At 41.4% G+C, this 22714-nt stretch overlaps 1 protein-coding gene across 6 annotated transcripts in view; it reads right to left on the bottom strand.

Annotated features, from left to right (window-relative positions):
- The window catches only part of CLYBL (citramalyl-CoA lyase), a 172599-nt gene that overhangs the window by 78973 nt on the left and 70912 nt on the right, over positions 1–22714 (bottom strand). For all 6 annotated transcript variants that reach the window (XM_075090089.1, XM_075090073.1, XM_075090110.1 and 3 more), the window contains exon 2: positions 5503–5692. In XM_075090089.1, coding sequence (XP_074946190.1) covers positions 5503–5692 — 190 coding nt within the window. The remainder of the gene's footprint in view (positions 1–5502; positions 5693–22714) is intronic.

Raw genomic sequence — 22714 nt, 5'->3', positions numbered from 1 at the left:
AGAACACTACAGTAGCAGTTCCAACTGGTCTCTTGCTAGGCTGACCTGGCAGCTAACACTTCCTGGATGCTCTGAAGACTAGCAGCACTGAAGACAGTACCCTGCTGAAAAAAAAAGCTGTTCTAGAAAACTCTCTTGTAAAGGGTGGTAACCTTACAAGACCCATGGGAGCTAGCAATGAAATCTCCGCCCACTCTGCCCTTGGAAAATGAAAGCACTGGCACGAAAATCTTCCTTTCTCCAACAAGAGGAGGAAACTTTTCCACTTGATAATAGGTTCCCCTGGGGCATGGAAGCACCGTGAGTAATGCAGCTCTGCAGAGAAAGCTACACCGGGGAGTGCTGGCTTGGCTGAGAGCCCTTGGGATATCTTCAGACAGCTCAGCTCCTACAGAGACCTCTCAATGACGTAACATGCCATTCAGCTTACTGGCTTATATGACTTGGTCAAGCACATTGATGTGGCCATCTTGTTTATTTTTTTCTTTTTACAATTAAAATGAAAGAACATTCAGGCCTTCTCCTGCAAAGAGCTAAAATAGATATAGCCTATTTTTGTACCATTTCACAAAAAGTCTCTACAGTGTAATATATTTGTAACACATCACCACCGGAATCTGTATTATTTCTAATTTTATAGTTTTATAATTTCTATTTGAACAGTTCACTTAATAATATTGCCAAGCGAGCCATTCTGAGTCATTTCTTTAAAATGTATGGCAACACTGGAGAAACTTTACGTGTACATCAGTGGGGAAGAGTTCCTGTCTTCATCCATGAATAGTAGCTCAGGGAAAGTAATTTCCTTTTAGCAGTATTCAGTTCTCCCCCCAATCAAAATCTAAATTTCTGTCATAGAAATTCCCAATGTCTTACAGAGCCAGACACCTGGAGAGGCAGCTGACAGTCTACACCATGTGACATTATGCGTCTGAACCTCCAGAAACAGTGTGTGGACCCCCGACCAGGATTTGAGATCAGCATAACTAGTAGGCTATATTCAGCAAGAATAAATCTAACTTTGTAAAAGAAGGCTGAAATTTTTAGCAACACTGGGATACCTTCCTATCATCTTCCCTATTACGAATTTTTGAAGACCTCCTACAGCTTTTTCCAGTCCCAAAGTGGTCGCAAAAGCCCCATGTGTTCCACTCACACCAGGATCAGCTCTCACCCTACCTACAGGCTTAGTATTCCACACACGATAACTTTGCTTTTTAGCCACTTCTTCCCACTGGTTCCACTCACAAAATTTGCTGAGAAATTTTCTCCTTGTGAACTTCTTGCTGCAAGTTTGGTGTTTTTTTTTGTGATTTAGTCAAAATATCCACTAGAAAACAAGATTGAAAACAGGAAGAAGTCAACAGATGATACCTGAAATCAAGACCAGTGTTGGAGCTCTTGAAGGTAAGAAAAACAGGCACCAAAATGGTATGGAGATTAGGGTACGGTTATGGGTATGGGTATGGGTATGGGTATGGGTACGGGCTCCCCTCTTCTGGTGCTCCCTGTGAGCCAATACAAAACATAAGTGTGAGGGGCAGGCACAGGGGAGGAAATCTTCCAAACTATCTGTGAGAGAAAACAGTTAAAGATTTTTAATTTACAACTGCTGCTTCAAGAGCAGCTACTGAAACCAGATACAGTTTTGCAAATGTTATCAGCTTTGGTTACAGGAAGATCATCTTCCTCGTTTCTCTCTAAAAGAGCAACGAAACAGCTGCCAACATTCTAAATTCTTGATCTCTCCAAATCTAACTTAATCCTAATACAAACCATACAGCACCTTGTTAAAATAGACTTGTTAAGATGTGGTTCAAACTTGCTGTTTGGACTTGATGCAAGCGAAGGCCTTCTGTAGACAGGTAAGTTTGGCCCAAGGCACTGAACCAGGTCCTGATTTTCCCCAAACCCAACATTTTGGCAGCAGTTTCAAGAAAATTTGTAAGTAGCATTTTTAGTGATATAAAACATGGCAATAAATAGTCAAATTCATAAGTAACATTTGTGTGAAGAATAATGATTAAAGGACAGATACAGTGTTGCAGTGTTCCCAGTGGTTTTTTTTTCTCAGTTTCAAATAACCCATTTGCAAAGGGCCACAGAACACTGTACTTCAGCACATATTCTTCACAGATCTTTCACATAAAGTCTCCAAACACCATAGAAATATTAATAAATTAAGCTGTGAGAGCAATAGTAATTTCAGCTTCACATTCACAGAACCTAAGACTCAAAGTCTTCCTGAGTATCTGTGGCAGATCTAAAAATGAAATTCAATCTTCCGATCATTTTGAATTATGCTTTGCTACTAGATCATGCAATCACAGAGCCTAATTCAGGTTGGAAGGGGCCTCAGGAGATGACCTTGTCCATCTGCCTCCTCAAAACAGGGCTAACTGCTGCTCTACACCAGCCAGGTTGCTCATGGCTTCACCCAGCCAAGGCTTGAATAACCCCACGGAGGGAGGATGCACCACAGCTCTGGACAATCTCTTGCAGTGTCTGACCACCTCATGGGAAGTTTTTTTTCCTGTGTCTCCAGTCAGCATTTCCCCTCACGCAGCTTGTGGTCGTTGCTCTTTCCTGGTGGCTCAGCTCCTCTGAGAAGAGCCTGGTTCTGCCACCCATCCAGCTCCCCGCACTCAGCAAACCCTCCATTGAGGCCCAGCTCAGCAGTCACTCCCCCAGGATGAACAAACCCAGCTCCTCAGCCTCCCCTCCTGTGCCATGAACACCTTGGTGGCCCTTCCTGGGCTCCTTCCTCTTGCTCAGTCTCTCTCTTGTCTGGGGACCACAGCTGGGCACAGCCCCCTCAGAAGACCTTCAAAAGCCCAGCAGAGGGAATGGACCCCTTCCCTGGACCAGCTGGCTGCACCGGTGCCAGCACAGCCCCAGAGGTGGGCAGCCACCTTTGCTGCAAGGGTGCTCTGCTGACCCCCTTCAGCTTGTTGTAAAACAGCACCCAGGGCCTTTTTGGCAGAGCTGACCCAAGGCACTTGCTCCCCAGCCTTTTACTCCAGCAGTCTGGTTATCCCAGCCCAGTGCTGGGAGCTTGCTTTTGTTGGACTTCATTACCTTTCTGTCAGGTTGTTCCTCCAACAGTAAACCCCCATCAGAAGAGCAGCTGTGCCCTCCAGCATATCAACTGCAATCCAGTCAATTTTTTCTCAAGCTGATGACCAGGATACTATGACAGACCATGTCAAAAACCTTGCTGACATGAAGGTGGCCAACATCTGTTCAGCTCTCATACTCGAGGACATTAATTTGTTCAGAGAAGGTGATCAGGTATGTCAGGTGTGATTTACTCCTGATCAGTCCATTTTGGCTAGGTCCTTAGGTCCTTGAAATACCTTCCATGAAAACTAGCACCATCACTTTCGGTGAGACTAGTGTGAGGTTGATGGGCCCACAGTTCCTCACTCTTACCCTTTCTGATGATGGCTGTGACATCTGCCTTTCTCTAGGCACCAGGAATGTCTCGCAGCCACCATCACCTTTCAATGATGACAGACAGCAGCTTCAGGATGACACTAGTCAGCTTGCTTAGTGGCCTCCAGCGTGTCCTCTCTGGTCCCATGGGCCAGCGTATTTAAATAGACCCTAACTCCATCCTGCCCTACTATGGCTACTCCTTCCATCCCCTAAGTTTTGCTTCTACAACAGAAGCAAACAATGACCTAAGAGGCCTGAGAGCAGACTCCAACAGTAAAGCCTGAGGCTTCATAGAGCTGTGGGTCCACACTTGCCCTGGTTTTCCTTCTCATTTTTGCTGCTGCTGCACTCATAGTAGTCGTTCTTCTCCTGCTCATCCCTCACCAGTTTTGACTGCAGCCAAGCTTTGACCTTCCTCATTCTGTCCCTACGTGCCTGGACAACACTTCTGCGTTGCTCCTTGGCCGCCTGTCCCTGCTTCTACCTCCTGCCTGCTTCCTTTTTGCATGTAAGCTCAGTCAGGGGCTCACCTGTCATCTCAAGTTCCTATTACAGATTTTCCCCCTAATTTCTTTGAAATCTTATACCTAGTGGCATAAATCCCCTTCACTTCAACAGAGCTGGAATTTTACCACCCTCTAGAAATTACTACTATCAACTTTGTCACCTTGATCATAAAATTTTGTTTTTCTGTCATCCTCTATTACAGACAGATGCTTCTCCTATTTATTGCTTGATATAATAGGCTGTTCCTAAAAATACTAGTTTATTACACAATTGCATCTTGTGTCATCTTACAGCAGCAGCCTCCCAAATATGACCTAGTCAATACCAATTCACTGTGACAGCAGATATGATCTTAGTCTTCCACATAGAATTTTAGCAACTGGAAAATGTTTTCCAACTGTCTTCAGCAGTACACATGAACATTCAGCCATGCTATTTTCACTTTTCAGAACTAAAACAGTGCAACTAAATAGCGAACTAATGCTTTGTAAACTTTTTTCTTTCCAACATACCTGTAAAGACCTGAAGGTTAAAGAGAACACTATTAAAAGGGGTCCTTCTGGAAAGCATTAACTCTCAAGAAATAGAAAAGTATAGAATTTCATCCACATTTTTGAGATGACACAGGAAAATTTTCAAGTCTATTTTCATAAATTCCTGGACAAGACATTCATACTCAAAACCTAAACAGTGTTTGCTGTAAATTGAAACACTGTAAAATGGACAGGAGAACTGACAAATATGAAAATTATGTGATGGCAAACTTATGTTCCTGTTCAGTTACCTTCACTAGGAAACATTTACACCAGTTTCTCATATACATTTAAGACGTGAAACATTTTTAAATGGTTATTTTCAGATATTTAAAAAATTGCTTGCAAGCAAAACTGAATGCATGTTGGATCATTCTCTCTTCTTTCACACTTCAATATAAAGAAAAACTTGGCACTGGTACTTAACACATCTACATTTCTTTCCCAAGCTGCTGTCCATGCCTGCTTTCTTGCAGCTCCTTCAATCTAAACCACCCTCCAAACCCTGGTGCACTCAGGTTCTAACTTCTCCTTCCTTCAGAAACACCCCTAACAGCACTTCTTCCAAAAAGCTCAGTAAATAAATCTTTCTAAACACCCCAAAGCTCAAACCCACACTGTTTTGCTCACCCCTGAAGATGCTTTCGTTTCAACAACAAACCATCCCACCTGGTGATTCTGAATTAACTTCCTTTCCTGCTTCTCTTCTCACAGTCTGTTTCCTTCTCTTCTATAAGAAATATACAGCAATAACAACAGTATCTCCTACTCTTCTGTGATGAGAGCTTATGCCCAGCTCGGTATTCCTTCAAAAATCCCTCCCCGCTTACTCACACAGGATTTCTTTCAATTCTGGGTAAGCAGATTTTCCCAATGCCTTCACACAGTCTATCAGTTTTACATTACTTTGTCTATCTTAAGATTTATCTTTGTCTCTCTGGTTGTTACTTCCCCAAGGCAAAGGTAAGGTTTTCCACACGTTCTCTTTAGCGCTGATTGTATCACACAGATAATTTTTAATTACCTTTCTGTTCAGAGCCACGCCATCTTCACAGTCCAGCACTGCACAATCTACATTTAGTGATGGGATTTTTCGTATCTTCTTTTCATCATCTGCAGGTACATACAGCACAGCTCGCCTGGGAACATACTTGTGAGATGATGCAAAGTGATAACTAAGCTTAGGAACACCAGCTGGCAGAGGAGAATCCACCCTGTAAAGGATATTGTTGGAATTAGACTCTTGGCTGAAAATTCTGTAAAGAATACTTGGCTATATTTTAAAAGGGAAACATTCCTACCTAGACAGTGGCTGATTTGGGGTTATTTGTATTTTTTTTTTCTTAGGAAGATCCAAGGTAGGGAGATATCAGTATTATAGTTAATTACAGTATAAAGCTCCAAAACCACTAATTCAACATAAGTTGCAAACTTAAACACTGAGAACTGAAGGACTGGCAGGGCTGAGGTTATCTGTGCAGCCTTAATTACTCTCCCTGTTCTGTACGCTATGGTAAGTATTAAATACAGAAGGGTGGTGGTTCGTTTTTCCTCTGTTGTAGGATGCCTCCATAGGCTGGAGGCTGTACTGGGAACGGATCAGGACTGCTTTAGGGAGGAGGGCTGCTATCGGCCACGTTTGCCCCAGGAGCTGGGTAGCATGCTGTGAATGAAGCAGGGGTGTTGGTTAAAACAAACATGGTTTTGCGACATGGATTTTACAACCTTAGTGTTATATCAACAAATGTATTTGCATGCAAATTTTAAATAAGCAAAATAGATGGAGAGGGAAATGAGGAAAACAGGAACGCAAACCCCATGTAATGTGGAACACCATCAATCCCAGCATGTCCTCTCAGAAGCCTTCAGACCTTCAGATCCACAACACAGCCTTCCATCAACAGAGCTCATAAACCCACCAGCATCATCAGCATATTGTCGGCTGCAGTGCCTTTTAAAATTTATAAATGCTTTCTGCACCACATTTCAGTGCAGGTGTGAGCCTGTGGTGCCACATGGCTTGAGTGGGTGGCATCCGTATGGCCTGTAGGCGTCAGGTTTGTGGCTGTGCCAGTGTTTCCCAGCGAGGGACCAGCTAACCCACCCCAGGCATGAGCTCGGTTGGTGTACTTGGAGGCAGTGGGGCTGCCGCGGGAGGCTGCCCCCAAGAGCAGTAGGGAGCTTGCTTTGCTCCGTAATTACAAGCACAGAGCATAAATTGCAGAGGGTGCCTCTGTGTTCCATGGCCTTCCAAAAAAATCCCTTGCCTGCTCCTGTTCCTCCCCATTTCACGCTGTATCCCCCAGGCCTATTCTGCTACATCAAAACTAAGGACAAAATAATAGAATTTGCCTTCATAGTCAGAGCACAAGTCAATTATGCCACAAAATAATCCTACCATATAACACCATTATGCATTATCATGTATGTTATTCAGCACTTTGAATAATGCAAAGCTTTTCTAGCACCACACTGAACATGTCATTATCGCATCATGTCAGGGACCCATGCATTTTCCTATGCCAGTCTTAATAATGCTTCCCAAGTTGCTACACTTGGATGACACACGGCTACAGGTGCATGTGGGTTTTCTTCAAAGTGAAGATGACTAACCCCCTTAAATGTTTAGAAATTAGTTCAGTCAATCTAAATCAGAGCCAATGTGATGTGTTGCTGACAGACCACTACAATACTTGCCTCTCCAAGCTAACCCTGTTGAAAAGCCCTCTTCCCCTAGAGTGAGCACCCTACAAGCTGAGTATAGGTTTGGGTTAAAAATATGAAGAAAGCTTTTATCACATTTTATCTCAGTAAATTAAGTTGAAAAGGCGAACTATTCCACCACCTCCTCTGCCGGGTCTCTGAGTGTCCTGGGTGGACCTACTTTACGAGCCCACAAAAACCTGCTGCCCATCTCTTCTTTCTGATATGCCTGGTAATGCTTAATTCAGCCTAAGAAACAGGGCAGCTTTGCTGTTAAACATAAACAATGCATTATTTTAATACAAGTGCTAGTGCTACCCTTGTTCATAAATCTCATCTCTACCTGCAACAGCGTCAAGACCTAGGTGGTGGAGGTCCTGACAACTTCTAGAGACATGCAGCTGAGATCCACTGAGTCTCTCCTAAGTACCCTCTTTTCCCCTCTCCCACAAACCACTTCATGTCCCCTGCCTCATGTTGAAGTGGGGATGGTAACACAACTTGTGGCAACTCAAGTGGCTGCTAGTTAAATCCACTTAATCCCATTTTCTTGCAGTAGTACATCTTGGGAGAGTAAGGAGGAGGTGGAAGAGTGGTTTCTCTCAAATGGGAAGAGGAGGGTGTCTTTTCAGTGTGACACAGAGGTCAGTAAAGAAGTCCGCAGTCCTTCACTAAACATATATGAGGGGACAAAAGTGATTAGTTTCTATTCTCTTTCTGTGATGGCTTCAACCCTGTAGTTCCCAAAGGCACAAAGGAGCCAAAGAGCTCAGCCCATTAATAGTTAACTCCAGCCTAGAGCCAAACAGCCCCTGAAGCACCCTTAATGACTGCCTCTCATCAGCCTCCAACCCTCCCCAAACTTGTAGCTAACACCATAATCTCAGAGCATGCTGAGAGGAGGTGTATCTCCTGTTACACAGGTTGCCCAGGATTTCTTCTGGGCTGTCTCTGAACCAAGGGCTGTTTGACCAGCCGCTTTCCCTCTCGTTGCTGCAAGCCTCATGAAGGCAGCTCTCCTCTGCATACCATACACAACGGCATGTAGTATCGTGCAGGTAAAACCACTGTTACCTGCAGACCAGATTTAGTCAGGTGTCACCATTGAGGTCTATGACCTTTTGTTCAGATGGAGGAGCGGAGTAACTTCCCCAGCTGACTCTGAAGAAGCAGTAGATTTAATCCATTAAAATACCTTTACCTAACAGGCTCATATTAGAAATACTATCACCTGGTGACTATTGGTATCTCCTCTTCAGCTAACCAACTTTGTAGCCCCATGGACTCAAACCGCAGGTTTCTTAGGACACAAGTTATTATAACAATATACTGTCAATTTGTCAAATTATTAGTCTTATGGACCATTTTAGCAAGTCAAAGAAGTAAGTTTTTCAAGAATGGCTAGAAAAAAAAACCATACAGGAGGAACTGGTGTCAGTGGACCAACACAGCATCCTTCGCCTTTCAAAACAAAGAGCTTGAGAAACATATGTGTAAAATAAGAGTTTTCAACAGGTATGCTTAGGTGTGACTGCAATAAATGTTTTCATATGCTATTATTTTGACATATATTCTGAAAAAATCACCTCCTGTTCTCACTGTGCATTTTCCTTGTGTAGTCATATTTTATGTTCTACAATAATATGAAATGTAGAGGAAGAAGTGGATTTATTAAGAAATCCATTTGCCTATAGACCTTTTTAAAACAGTGGCAAGGCCTAGTGTGCTATACATATGAGCAGTTAGCTAGTCTGGTAGGAAACACTATCCTGATTATCTCAACTTCAGTTATTTTGATAGAATAAAAACATCCCAAGCAGTTACTTTTTTAGGACAAAAAACCCCACACAGCACTGCAATCTCAAATATATTGTTAACCCCGTGCCATAAAGAGGAAGAAAATCTTACATATGTTCCCTGAGTGCAAGTATTTTAATGATTCAAACTAAGCTTGGCTATGCTTTAAACTAAACACATGGACATAAGCCAAGTGAATTTGCTAAGACAATGTTTCTTCCTTTATGCGCTGTAAGTTAAAACAAGGACTAGGCTATTGGGTAATGTGCATTAAATTGTTTTACAGCAGCGTATATTCATTCATAGCATCTATCAGTATGCTGAATGCTCCTGGGTCTTGGAAATGAAACTACATTTCTTCAGCAAACATAACACTCTACTAAAGTCTTCATCAGATATTTAAAAGTAGCTGGCAGGTTAAAGTTACTCGTCATCCTCTGAGAACCATTTCCCCCAAGAGCAAATAGTTCACCCTTGGGAAGGAGAAAACAAAACCTTTTGGATTACTAAGAGACATTTCACTTTGCAATGGCAGCCATACAGTGTGACTGCAAACCAGTGAAATTACCTCAAATGATACACATCTCACTGTTGTAAACCGAATTTTCACATTCCAACGTTGCTCACGCTCGCACATTTACTTAACTGCACACACCTGTGCAGTCTCATTGGAACCAACAACATATAGCTCACAAAGTAAAATATTCCCCCAAGTGATTTTCAGGATCAGCACTTCAACCTGCGCCTCTGTTCCCTGTTTATTTGCTAGATCAAATCATCCCTGGAAGAGATGCTACACTGTGATCTGCCTAACGCATAGGAAAATATCCATTGCTCGATAGGCCAAGGCTCTCCTTCTACAATCTTTGGCACAGTCTTGGCAAAGTGTTTCCAAGGAACATGTTTAGGCATTTGAATAAAACCACTAAAAAAAGGGATTATTTTCCACAATGTGTATTTCTGACCTGTATGCACATAACTGCATACCAACCACGATCCTGGATATCTGCGGTGCTGCGGCAGAAGGACAGAAGTGACCCAAGACCTAAGATCCCACTGAACACGACCCAGCTAGTGCAGCAAAACCTACAAATTATTTCTCCAATATGTCCAAAAAGCCCCCAGAGTAAATATAATGGCTTTCCTATGTCAAATTTACTAGGAAGTAGCTCACAACCGCGCTCAAATAATTCACCAAAGACAAAGGAAACTTCTACGAGATTGCAAAGCCCCGCAATTTGCATAGTAATTCTTTCTAATTAAGAAAAGAAGATATAAGTTGTTTGTTATAAACATCAGCAGGCCCTGTGCAAATACGAAGGGCTCGCAGCCGAGCTGAGTATTTGTCGAATCAAAGCGACTCGCCAGAGAGTTTTATTGGTACAGCTGTGGCGCATGCATTTTATCACACATGCTAATAATCCTGGTTATGGCACTAACATTTTAATCGTTTGTTCAGTGGGCTTGTTTCTCAAACAATTAGCACTAATGAATGGCCAAAATACCTCGGATCATATATGTCTAATTGCAGTCAAGAGCGGTTATTGTCCGCATGTACATTTCAATTCACCTCTGGGGATAATGTTTGTTAATTGTATTTCTTTATACAGCAAGTGAAAAAAGGCTGTTCACTCAAAAAGGGACTAAGTGTTCTCTTCTTTCCCTTTGTTCCCACAAGAAGCTAAAGTCACTTCAAGAGGCACTTAATCCCATCATCCATGGTTACAATTGCCTTACAGCATCAATCAAAAAGAATCTGAAGTAAAATGATGCAGCTATATTGTGTAATTAAAAGCAATTCAGGTAGTTATTGCTTGGGGCATTTTCCAGGTCCAAATACTTAAAATGGCACTGCGGGGATGCTAAATACTGTAGTGTTTTAAATTTGGTCAACTACAATATCTCACAGAGAAAGGGGAGGAATATGCAAAAAAAAAAAAAATCTCCTAGTGTGTATTGTAAAGTGAAAGAAAAGAGGAGGAACAGAGAACGTTTGAAGTGACAAAATCTACAAGTCTCCATATAAAAGGGAAATAAAAATATCAAGAAGAGAGAAAAGGGGAGGAAAAAGAAAAGGAGGCAGTTTTCAAGGAAAAGAAATTGCCCGCAATTGTTAAAAAGTTAACATGTGAAAAAATGCTAACGTTTCCTCGCATGGAAAACAAAAGCTCATGTCACAAGCTTTACCATCAAAATACAGGTCCCCGAAACCTTAGCGCTTCCCTAGTCGAAATGAATCCGAGGTAAACCGAGCAGTTCTTCTTTGGGGGGGGGCAAAAAAAAGAAAAAGACTTAGGTTAAAAGAGAAGAGCTATGATATTTACTTTTGAATAAAGCCAGAACTTCGGGAAGGTACTTTACCTAACAACTGCCACTAACCCTGATCCAATTATGCTAAAATTAAAACTGGGGGTTATCAACATATCAAACGCTCTGCTTTACATTTTTATTTCTTCCTTTGTTCCAGACACACTACGGTCATTTCCTTGACCCTCCAAAAACTAATTAAGAAACCCCCCCAAACCTAACCCTTCACCAGGGCAGGCAGAAGCCACCAGTTCTCGTGGTTTGAGATCTCTTGACAAGCAGCTTGCTTTCCCAGTCAAAACGCCCTGGAAGAGGCTTTGTCTGATTTTTAACTCCCCCAATGAGGCTGATACGATCTCACAACGATGTAACGCGGAGATTAATTCCCCTGAAGCTGATGGAAGATATACAGGTATAAAATTGGTCCCCATCCTTCAAGTTAGAAGAAGGTGAGAGAATAAACTCTAACACTTTCACAGCATCCTTAGGGAGACAGGCGGTCTGCACTGCACCCAGCCGCAAGGACCGAGCGCAGTGGGCTGAAGAAGTGCTCACAAAAACTCAGCGAATTAAGAAATTTAGCCCCCGTAACAACCAGCTTTGGATATCAAAAGGGACAGATTGGAGGGGGTCGCTCCCCTGAGAGTGGTTGCCTGCTGGAAGAACTGTAGCGGGGAGGAATGAAAAAAGGGGCTTCCAAGTGACCTTTAGCAAGCGCTTGCTCCAACTGATAGGACACATCACATTATAGCCAAAAAACTGAGAAGCGAACCAAATGGGGAAGGAGAGCCCCGCTGATAAAAAAAATCATGACACAGAAGTGTGAGCAGAAGAAAGCAGTTTAGGATTTAAATGGAAACTGAGTACCTAATGCAAAGTTGCTGGCAAGTCATTCTAGGAAAAATATGTATCTTTGGCTGCTATTTATAATTTTTTCCTATCTCCAGTAAATCAATGTGAGTCATGTAACTGGACACCAGAGCCTTTCCAAGGAAAAGATCGAATACAGATCAGGAACTTACTGACAAGGGCTTAAAACCACAGAGCCCTAAGCCATAAAATGACAAAAGGCTATCATAGGTTAAATAGTTAACCAAACTTTCTCCTCCCACCAGCACTAAACGAAAAAAAAACCCAAACCCCAACTCTTATTTACCCCACCATGTTCTTTCAAATACATTTGACCCTGTTGTTTTGGTTCATTCCAAGCTCCACCATGCCTTGAACTGATTTGACTGAAGATCAGGGCTTTTTGGGTTTTTTTTGCTCAGTTCAAAATAGCCAAATTACACAGCGACGATAAAAATAAAAGGACCACTGGCTTCTCATATTTTCATGTCTCATATTTTTACAGCAGCAAAAATAGTTTGTTTGTGAGGAAGCGGAGAGTGCTATGGTCCTTCGACTTAATAAGGGAATTTTTAAAGATTTAAATAATGGCTCAGGGTGACAAGGACTGCTGCTTCCTACTAATGGCAACAGGCTGCCTCTCTCGGGCAGCCTGTGTGTGTGTGTGTTTGCTATCATCCAAGGTTAATTGGTGTCCTGTCTTGGGGAGCTTTAACATTCGTGACATACAGTCAAGTGTTCACTCTCTTCCTTACGGCATGGATAACTCTGCATAACTCGTCATGCCCATAAAGTATTCCCGAGCTGAGCTGCGCCTTGCTTTGCTTTTACCATTAGCAAAGTTTCTAGCTCCTTGGGATGCTTACTGCTGCTGCTCAATCAAACCCACATCACTGCGGGGCAATGCAAAAGCATTGTGTATCTGTGACACATTTGCTTTTTCCACATTAACCAAAGGAAGGTGTAGTTAAGATAACAATTAATTTCCCTGTTTTCCTAAATATACATATTTATATAAATACATATAAATAAACATAAACACTAAATATAAACCATTTTGAAGTTTTAATTTCTATAAGTAAATGTTAAGTGCTTTCATGTATTTAACTAATGTTATTTCTACGTTGCATTTTTTAAATCTAGAGCGCTGTAAAATTTGTTTAGCTATAGTATAGCTTTCGCATTACATATTTTTTACAGAATTGTAGCTAGCATCTGTGACAGAAAATTTCAACACATTTTAAATAACAAAACCATCCCACAATAAAGATGAAGATTCAATACTATATCCAGAGGTTTAGAAAGGACTACATTTAAAATCAGCCTTTTTTAAGATGTGCATTGCGAAGTAAGAAGAGATTACTTGGGATGCATGACATCAATGTATGATTTGTTTTGGTTTATCACTGTCATGTACAAACCAATGTGCACCAAGTGTGCTCAGGGCTGTGTAACACAAAGGAAAACCATGGCTTCTGGGGTCAAGCATCTTCCAGTTCAGAAGGAGGATCAGGCACATGCCATCAACAAGCTGTCCTGGAGCAGCCCATGCCAAATTCTGTCGTAGGAAGTGAATATATAAACCCCTCAAGTCTGTAATGGCTGCACTTTTATAGAGTCAGACCCATGATGGTGGCCTCTGTAGACAAGTTGAACTTTGAGGAGATTCTTTATGTCATCTTGCCTCTTCCAACTCTCCCCTCTGGCTCACCGTCGGGTACCTCCCTTTCTACTAATCCTGCCCCAACGTTTTCGCACACACCCACGTCTCTATGTACACATACACCAAAATGGATAAAAATGTTTGGACAGAATTTCTTTTTTCACTGAACGTGCTTTTCCCGTCTTTTCTTCCCCAGTCCCCTCTTTTCCTTCCGTGCCAGTGCCCACACCAGGATACAGGGAGCATCCACACCACTGAGCTCTTGCAGCTCCCACCACAGGTCCAGCTGTGTGTGCGTTGGCTAAATGATGCAAGGTCAAGACTGAGACCAGGATTTGAAAATTCAGCGCTAATTACTGTGATTACAGTCTGAGTCCCAAACAGCCAAAGCCTCCCGAGCAGTTTAGGAGTGGGCTGCTAACGAGTTATATGTAAAATAAAAAACAGGCACTTGATAAAGGCAGAATCAATAAAGTGCCATTCCTGCCTGTTAAATGACCTTGCTGTAACACAGAGCCACTATGTTCACCACAGCCTACGCAGGTTAGATATCCATATCTGCACAGTGTGAGAGAGAAGGAAAAGGGTACACTCCTTAAAATTAGTTCTGATTTACATCTGAGTTAAAATAAAATTACACTAGAGATGTGCCTGAAAATATTTAGTGAAGGAAATTAATTGATCGTCACTACACTGGTGCTGCAGAAGTCATAAGAAAGAAGAAATTTGTCACCCACTTTGGGTCTTTCAGAATTTCTGATTTTTTATGACAAATTGTCCTCTTTGTAATTCTGGTTGTGGTGGGGATATTTCACAAACTGAGGTTCCCTTCATACTTCTAAGAATTTTTCACTAAATAAACCGTATTTTATCTTGATTTGCAATTTACGGCAGTTTACACTTAGCCAAAGCACAAACAGCTTGACGATTCCTGTACTTAGAAATGTATGTAAATTATGCTAGTAAATAAAGCACAAACATTTTTACTACTTAGGAAAAACAAAACAATATTGCAGTCTTCTCTGCACTTTGAGATTGCTCCTGTAAACCCACTCGAGCATGTGCTCAGCCCAGAGAAATCAAAAGGACTAGCCAAACACTTAAAATTAACCATGTGCTTAAGTGCCTGCAGGACTGGGGGTTAATTTTGGATTATGGAACTGTTCCATTTCCACGTGTTCTTAGGCTATACGTGTGCCAACCTGTTATTTTCATGTTTTGGCATGGAGAGTTGTGCAAAATTGAGATTTAGATGCATGCAGATGCACTGCAGCTGGTGAATATTTTTTAAACAATATAAAGATGCTTGATCTCAGCTGGGGAAAAAAAAAACTTGCATGAGATTTTCAGAATAAGATTAAAGGCAAAAATATGAGTTTTGTTTAGCCAAGCATTATTTTGTAGAAGAATGATTATGTAGAAGGATTATTTTGTATTAAATTGAACTTATTCAGAATGGTTTCTGTGCCAAATAACTGAGCAGTGAAGAACAAGTTAGCAAGCAATTAGTAAATACGAAACCGCCAAAGAACAGAACTGTAAACCTAAAATGCACCATGATTACATAGAAAAAAGAGTTGTAATTACGTCAAAGCTGATGCAACATGACAGAAAAAAAGAACAAATGCACAACTTTAAGCTCCACAGCAAGTGTAGCTACATCAATTGAAAACCAACCGCTACTGCTTTTGAATACAAGCCTGGTGGAAATTCTGAAATATTTCCTAAATGGGTGATAAAGAAGAACACTTGCAAATCCTGCAGTGCTCCAGGCAACACTTAACTTTAGAAACGTCTACAGGCAGAAATACTACCCTGCAGTATGGCTCAGGATGGCACAAACAAGCATCTGTGTTTATTTTTTAACTACTCAGATTTATAAGAGCAATGAAATCCCTATATAAGCATTTTATATTGACCTGATATGGACTTACTGTTTTAACCAGCTTTTTAACTAACTCCACAAGTTAATAAAGGCAACTACATGAATCCTTACTGCCTATACATTAAGATAAGAAAAACATTCATTAAGCAATATCCAGACTGTTTTAATTACAGGAATATCACTCTTATTTGTAGTATAATGTTCGTTAAGTACAGTATAACATTTTCTTAAAATGCCCCAGAGGCAGTTAAACTCTTGATTAGCTATAAAAAAAAAATCTCCCTTAACTTCAATCACAGGAGTTAATGCCTACTGCAATGAAATTCCAGTACTTTTAATCATACAAAAATGTCATATGTAAATCTTATTAACCATGAAAACTTTATGTAAGATCAAATGAATTTTCTATGCCACGATCACTACTCAGTGTTAGCAAATTGTAGGAATCTTTCTATGACAGTTGTGGTAGTAACAATAATTAGCCCAGCCCTTTTTCCTTTGAGAATTAAATCAGCTGAAAACCAGCTCTTATTTTATTAATTTCAAAAGATAGCAGGAAATGCCCCAAAATTCTGACTTCCATATTTTATTGCCTTTAATTATGTCCCTGTTCAATTATCCAAAGTTAGAACATACAAAACTAGTAGCAGTGGTGGGATTAAAAACCTTTGTGGAGACAGCAGAACTTTCTTGATCTCCAGTAAATAAACACCTGGCAAAGCTTTATTATCCAATAATAAAATTTCCTTCTTCTTCTGCCTTTTTCAGTACGTTACAAGAATTAACATTATTACTGCTTTTAGACAGATGATGATGAAAACACCTACCTTTTCTTCAGTATTTATCCTGTATCTGCCACCCATACATCTCTTGAAAAAAAACTATTCATTTTTTGTTTGGTAACATCACCAAGAATTCAAAAAATCATGAACAATGTCATGCATTAAAAATTACAACATTTTTAAAGTGCGCAATGAAATATCATTTTCTGGTTCTCGTGTTCCTGGCTTCGTATTTCCAAGCTTTTCCTTGCAATAGTCAAAGATAGACATTTTCTTTAAAAGTAAAAAAAAAAATTAAAGGTGAGATTTTAGGAAGCTGGGCTTAAAGGAAATATAAAATATTGTGAAACTAATGATAAAAAGGCTGTCAGTTATAAATTAATTTTGATCTTCCACATAGGCAGTTGAAGGATATTTTTATTACACAGGAAGATTCATGCCAATCCCTAACTCAGGAGCGTCCCTCCAAAATCATCTCTTTGCTAAGGTCAGTAACCTAAAAATAGACATTTTAGTGCCCACCAGCTTTTTCAGGCTCAGCACGCCTCTAGCCATGGAGTTCCCCTTAGTGAGTGATAAGCCTTTGCGCAGCACTACCTTGAAAGACACAAACCCCTCACCCTACTGAGCTGGTGGGTTGGGTCCTGCCGCCCCCATGGGTGCATATTTGGGGCATGTGGTCAAAGTCCCAGGTGTACCCTCCAACTGGGGATTCAGCCATAACCCTCCTCCTGACTCAGGCCGTTCATTAAGCGCCTTGAGGAGGTGAGTACACTTGGAGATGAACCCCACCATGGTGTCCACGGTGGGGAACTAATTTGGAGGGACACATTGGTCCTATCATCACAGCCTATCTTACTGAGGATGAACTTTGCTGTGTAGGCAAGCTCAAAGACCATAAAGGTGCCAGACCTACCAGGGCAGACAACACGAACATGTGATGGAGGAAAAACATTGGCTGATGGACTTATTTTAATGCAAAATGCAGAAGCCTGCTACAGAAAAACCAATTTCTAAGCTACTTTTATCATTTAATTATCTCTCAGCATTTTCACAGAACTTTTCAGATTGCCTTTGCCACATCCTGGGAGACTCAGAAACCGGTCATAAAACCATGACTCCCACCTCCCCACTGCAGATCCCCCAGGTAGTAAGTCCCATCCCATTTGATGGTCAATCAGTCACTGATGTGGGCACCTTACACAGACTGGAGTTTAAAAAATCATCACCAACAAGAGTGGAAGAGAGACAGGGTGAAAATCAACTTCTCTGCAAAACAATATGATTTTATTTTCACAAAAAAGTCTAATTATCAGCTAGCAGCCCCTCTTGGGGCACTGAGAGCACCTGACGGGCCTTGCTCTGTGCAAGTGCAAGTGCAAGCGCTCTTATTACATGCTCTGTGGGAGTTTCTTATCTGTATTTCCCAGGTGAGATTACTTGCGCGGTTACGGTTGCTACAGCATATATTTACCGTGGCCAGTGAACACACGGAAAAGCCAACTGAAACTTAGATAAAGCTCAAGAGTCAAAGTTGCTCTCCTCCCAGATGGCTTTGTTTCACAGGATGACCCTTTTGCCCGAACTCCTCAATTTCATTAAATGTGGATTTCCTACCTCACTGCACTGCAACACACATCATCATCTTTGGTCCCCCTCCCTTAAAACCAAATTTTAGAAAACAGTCCTGTCCTTGGTGGCTGCCTAGTGGGGAGGGAACCGTTGGACATGGCTTAGAGGGAAGCGAAGAGAAAGGCAGGAGAAGGGGTCGCCAAGCACACAGCTTGCTTGGGAGCGCCACAAAGAAGGAATTCTTCCAGACTGCCTCAGTTTAAAACTGAGGAATTTTTTTTCCTCTATATTCTTCACACAGGCTGTTCAATATTTATTTAAAAGTAAGAGAAGAAGAAAAATATGCTGCCTCCCTTGCAACCTGCACAAATAAAGAAAATGACTTTAAGTTCATAATGATGATATATAATAGATAAGCAAAAGTCCTGGACTGCATGAAAATAAAATCTTTAAGGAGACCTAGGGTTAGGTCTACTTCCATACAACAATTTTTATGACATTTAAATGAGCAGCTGTGTTTCTCTAAGTAAGTGTTATAGCACTCCACAGCTGTACAAAAACTGAACAACACACAGACTCTTTGAACTCACTGATACATAACCTTGTGGGAAAATCTGCCTGTGAAAAGCCGTAAAGGCATCACTTGGTTTTCCTTTAAAAGTCTTCTTTAACAACCTCTGTCATGAATACAGGTTCAGACTTAAGGAATGAGATAATTAGATGACATGCATCTTTTATCCTGTACTGGACAAAGAGAAAAAATATTCCATTACTGTATCTGCCTACTTTTTTTGTTCAGGTGTCATTTTAGACACATTTTAGTACAAAGGTGAAATAATATAGCTGAGATACATTTTAGTTCTGCAGAGCGTGACAGTAATATGTACTAATATCGAGAAACAAAGTACCTCTCTCAAAGTTGAGATTATATATATGGAATTTGGATGGTTTGAAGCATCATTTTTAGTCTCACATTGTTCCTTGTTCATCATGTGTTTCCTTGCTGATAGGAAGACTGTCATGGATGTTTCAATTTTTATCTTCCTGGATAACAGTTTAGTTGAGCTAGTGTCTCAGTAATGGCAAGATTAGTTGCCAGAGACTGGCATCAGACGCGCTGGGAAAGAATTGTGGCATAATACATTCAGCCGGCAAAGCGTTTCCTCCTTTTTTGGGTCATTTGAGTTTAAAGGAAAAAATGCAAAGTAATAACCTCCCTAGCTCTGGGTGCAAGCAAGAACAAAATGTGAGACACTGGACAGACAGTACAATACCCCCATTCTTAAAGGTAAGGTTTTCTTTTGGCTTGCAACCACAATAGTGAGGGATGAACATTTATTTATATGTGTGCATCCTTATGTTCATATATTTTTGTGCCTAAATATATATCTATGTACATACTTTATTTATTTCTGCACATATAAATGTGCATATATGTCCAAATATACTCACATAGAAAGACCCAATGTGACACAGCACAACAGTAGCATGTAATGATGGAAAGCAGCAAAAAGAATTATCTTCCATAAATACATGAAATAATAAACCTGTTTTTTCCTCAGAACTTCTAGTCTCAAATATTCCTCATACTTTCCTGGAATAAACTGCCTTTTCCTGCACCTCCAGCAATGGCATTAGGGTGGGAATTTTCCAATGAAATATGAAGTCTCCCAAGGACCTCACGTACACTAGACTGAAGGTCGTTCCACCATCAGTTACCCATGACAGTGCCTTGCTTTTGCAGAGCCTGTGGTCTTTTTATCACACACTTTGCATCTGCACACTGGGGCATCCTGTGTATCTTGCAAGTACAGGTGTGACACTGCAGACTTACAGCTGCTGTAGACTGAAGACGTCTCAGTAAGCCAAAGCAGCTCTGCCCCTAATGTTAGTGCTTCCCATCTTTGCCAGTCCCTGCCAGAACAAAGGAAGCAACCAGGAAATCTCACACAAGTGACATTCCTTCCATTTCATCTCTTGGAGCTCAACACTTTTAGCCATAAAAAGTAAGAGAACAATCTCATATCCTCTTTTCCTTGTCCCTGCTCAGATGATTTTGGAGGGCAAGGAAGGAATTTAGGGGTTGTTTCACTGTTTCGTCAATACTCTGTGTGTTAATAGGTGGGAAGAACAATGACTTTTTGGCTAAAATAGCCATTTACAGTGGTTGCCTGAGGTGCTAAACTGCACTACAAAACGGGGTGTGTGTGGGGTGGTGGTGGGGGTGGTGGAAATAACTATTTATTTTGTTCCTTTTGAGGAGCAGCAGGACGAGGGTAGGCATTCTCTTGCTATGATGAACTTAAGGATCCCGAGGCTGCACGGTTCCTGTGCGCAGGCTGGGCTGTGAAAACAACAGCTGAGCCCTTTGCAAAACAGGCTCACGTCTCCTGTGGAAACAGTGAAAAGACGCATGTCCCTGGGAAGACTTCCATGCCCATCTTAGACACCTGAACCTGAATGGACATGTATTTAGGCTGTTTTGTGTAGCTTTGGATTAGCTGAAAGGTAATTACCACCACTGCCAGTGCTAGTACTGTGTTTAAATTGTTTCTTTCACTATATATTATAATAACTACTTCTTCAGAGGAAATGTTGTTCCACTGCTGGACATTCCTGATGCTCTACAAGATAAGCCCTGGCATTCAGCATGCTCAAAAGAGAAGAAAATCTGGTGCAATCTGGCCCGAAACCCTCCATTTCTTTTCAACAAATACAGTTACGTTTTCAGGTCCTTTAAAGATATGTTGCCTCTGTACCTGTCCTAAGCAGATAAAATGTAAATTGTTTCCCATCATTGTAACAGTCATGCCTGCTAACCTGAGCATTTCAAGGATGTTGCTAGATTTTGATCCACAAAAACAATATTCTAAATACTAGTAGGTACATTTATTCATGCCTCAGGAGCTTACATTAGGTTGAAAAATAAATAGCCAGTAGTTAAATTTTATGTGATTTTAGATATACTAGTCTTAAAACATTCTGTTTTATTATTTTCTGACCTTGCAAGAATGCTGCCTATTATGGAGAAAGCAAACAGAAGACAGGTTCTTGACCAAGATGGATTGAATTATGGAGAAGTGAAGGTACAAGAGCTTGGAGAGACAAATAGCACTTCAGGCAGCTGCAGTATGTTGATTACTCTGTTACTTAACTAGACGTGTATGTCTTCATTAAAAATACACTTTCATTACCCTATACACCCTTTCTATTGCTTGGAAACCAGCAACTAACAAACCAGCACATGGAATTAGACGGCTTTGAATGCAGGGAAGATGGAGGACTTCTGCAAGACTGCTCATGGTTGAGGGCCAGTAAAGAAGAAGATTAAAAAGCATCTACAGGAGGAAGAGAATAAAAGGGTAATTGTAGGCTGCAAGAAGCCAGGTCTGGCAGAGGGACGAGGTGAGGAAAACCCAGGACCTGGGCAGTGCACACACAAAATCTGAAGCCAGCGACATGCAACAGGCAGCTCTAGAGGCAAGTCAAAGCAAGGGAGGCAATCCTGGACAGCCAGCACCCAGCAAGGCAGGGTGGCCCAATCAGCCAGGAAAGGGACAACAAATGCATAGGGTCTTGGTGAGGTGGCCCCCAGGCCCCAAAAAGAGGGATGGGTTTTGTGCAAGCGGTGAGGCAGACAGATGCCCAACCGACCCACCACTGGAGAAGACCAGGGAGGACTGGGGAGGAATTGTGGGAAAAATGTAGCAGGATGGGAGATGAGACTGTGAAACAGAAAGCAAACTATCAAGCAGGGACGTAAAAAGGGAGCCAGGGTAGGTATTCTTGTAGAAAGCCAGAAGAAAACAAGGTCAAAAGCAAGATTAAGAGTGTAAAGTGAGGTTTTAATTAAAAAAAAAAGAAAAAAGGACAAGGTCAGTGGAGACTTTGGTGAGCATCAATGAAAAGCAAGGACTGAGAAACCTCTTTAACGTGGCATCAGAGGCAAATAAAATGTATTAACTTAGGGCAGCCAGCTGCATCACTTAAGGGGCAGCCTGGCATATGTCTCTGATGATGAATCAGCAGAAGGGAGAAGCGAGAATGGAGAGTACCGGGGAGGAGGAGGAAGAAAAAAGGAGACAGCATGTTCTTGATTCAGCCAGGTAGCTAAGCACAATGTGGAGGTTCTGAGCAATCTAATAATATCACTTGACTAAGCACCTTCCTGAATCAGGGCCTGGTTTAGGAGTTCTCCAGTCCAAGATGGGAGAAAAAGCTGCGTAAACCACACAGAACAAATGGTGGTTCAGCACAAAGAATGGAAATGAAATGGGAACTTCAATGCTGACCCCAGAATAAGTTCTCTAAAACCCTCTATCTGTGACCAGTTACCTCACTTCGCAGAGAAAGCAGAAAAATGTTTTAACTTGCCCTACACACTGATTTCCTGCACATGAGAGATCATTTTAATTTAGGTCTCTACATTGTTTTGCCAGCACTTAACGTTGCATAAAAATACAGTAACTTCAGCTCCCTGCGATGCAGTGCGAGCGGCTGAACTTCCCTTCAGTAGCCAGAACTGCATCCATTAAATGTGTGAAATGCTAAAGGTAACGGTGTCCAACAACAGAAAATGAGGCAAAAGGAATTTAGACCAACCTCAGGAACCAGTTTGCCAAAATTATGGGTGGATGCTAAGGAAAAAGGACAATTAATACAGGGACAGATGGCTAAG

Source organism: Phalacrocorax aristotelis, chromosome 1 (assembly GCF_949628215.1).
Source record: "Phalacrocorax aristotelis chromosome 1, bGulAri2.1, whole genome shotgun sequence".
Taxonomy (NCBI): domain Eukaryota; kingdom Metazoa; phylum Chordata; class Aves; order Suliformes; family Phalacrocoracidae; genus Phalacrocorax; species Phalacrocorax aristotelis.
This window is presented reverse-complemented; position numbering and strand designations above follow the sequence as displayed.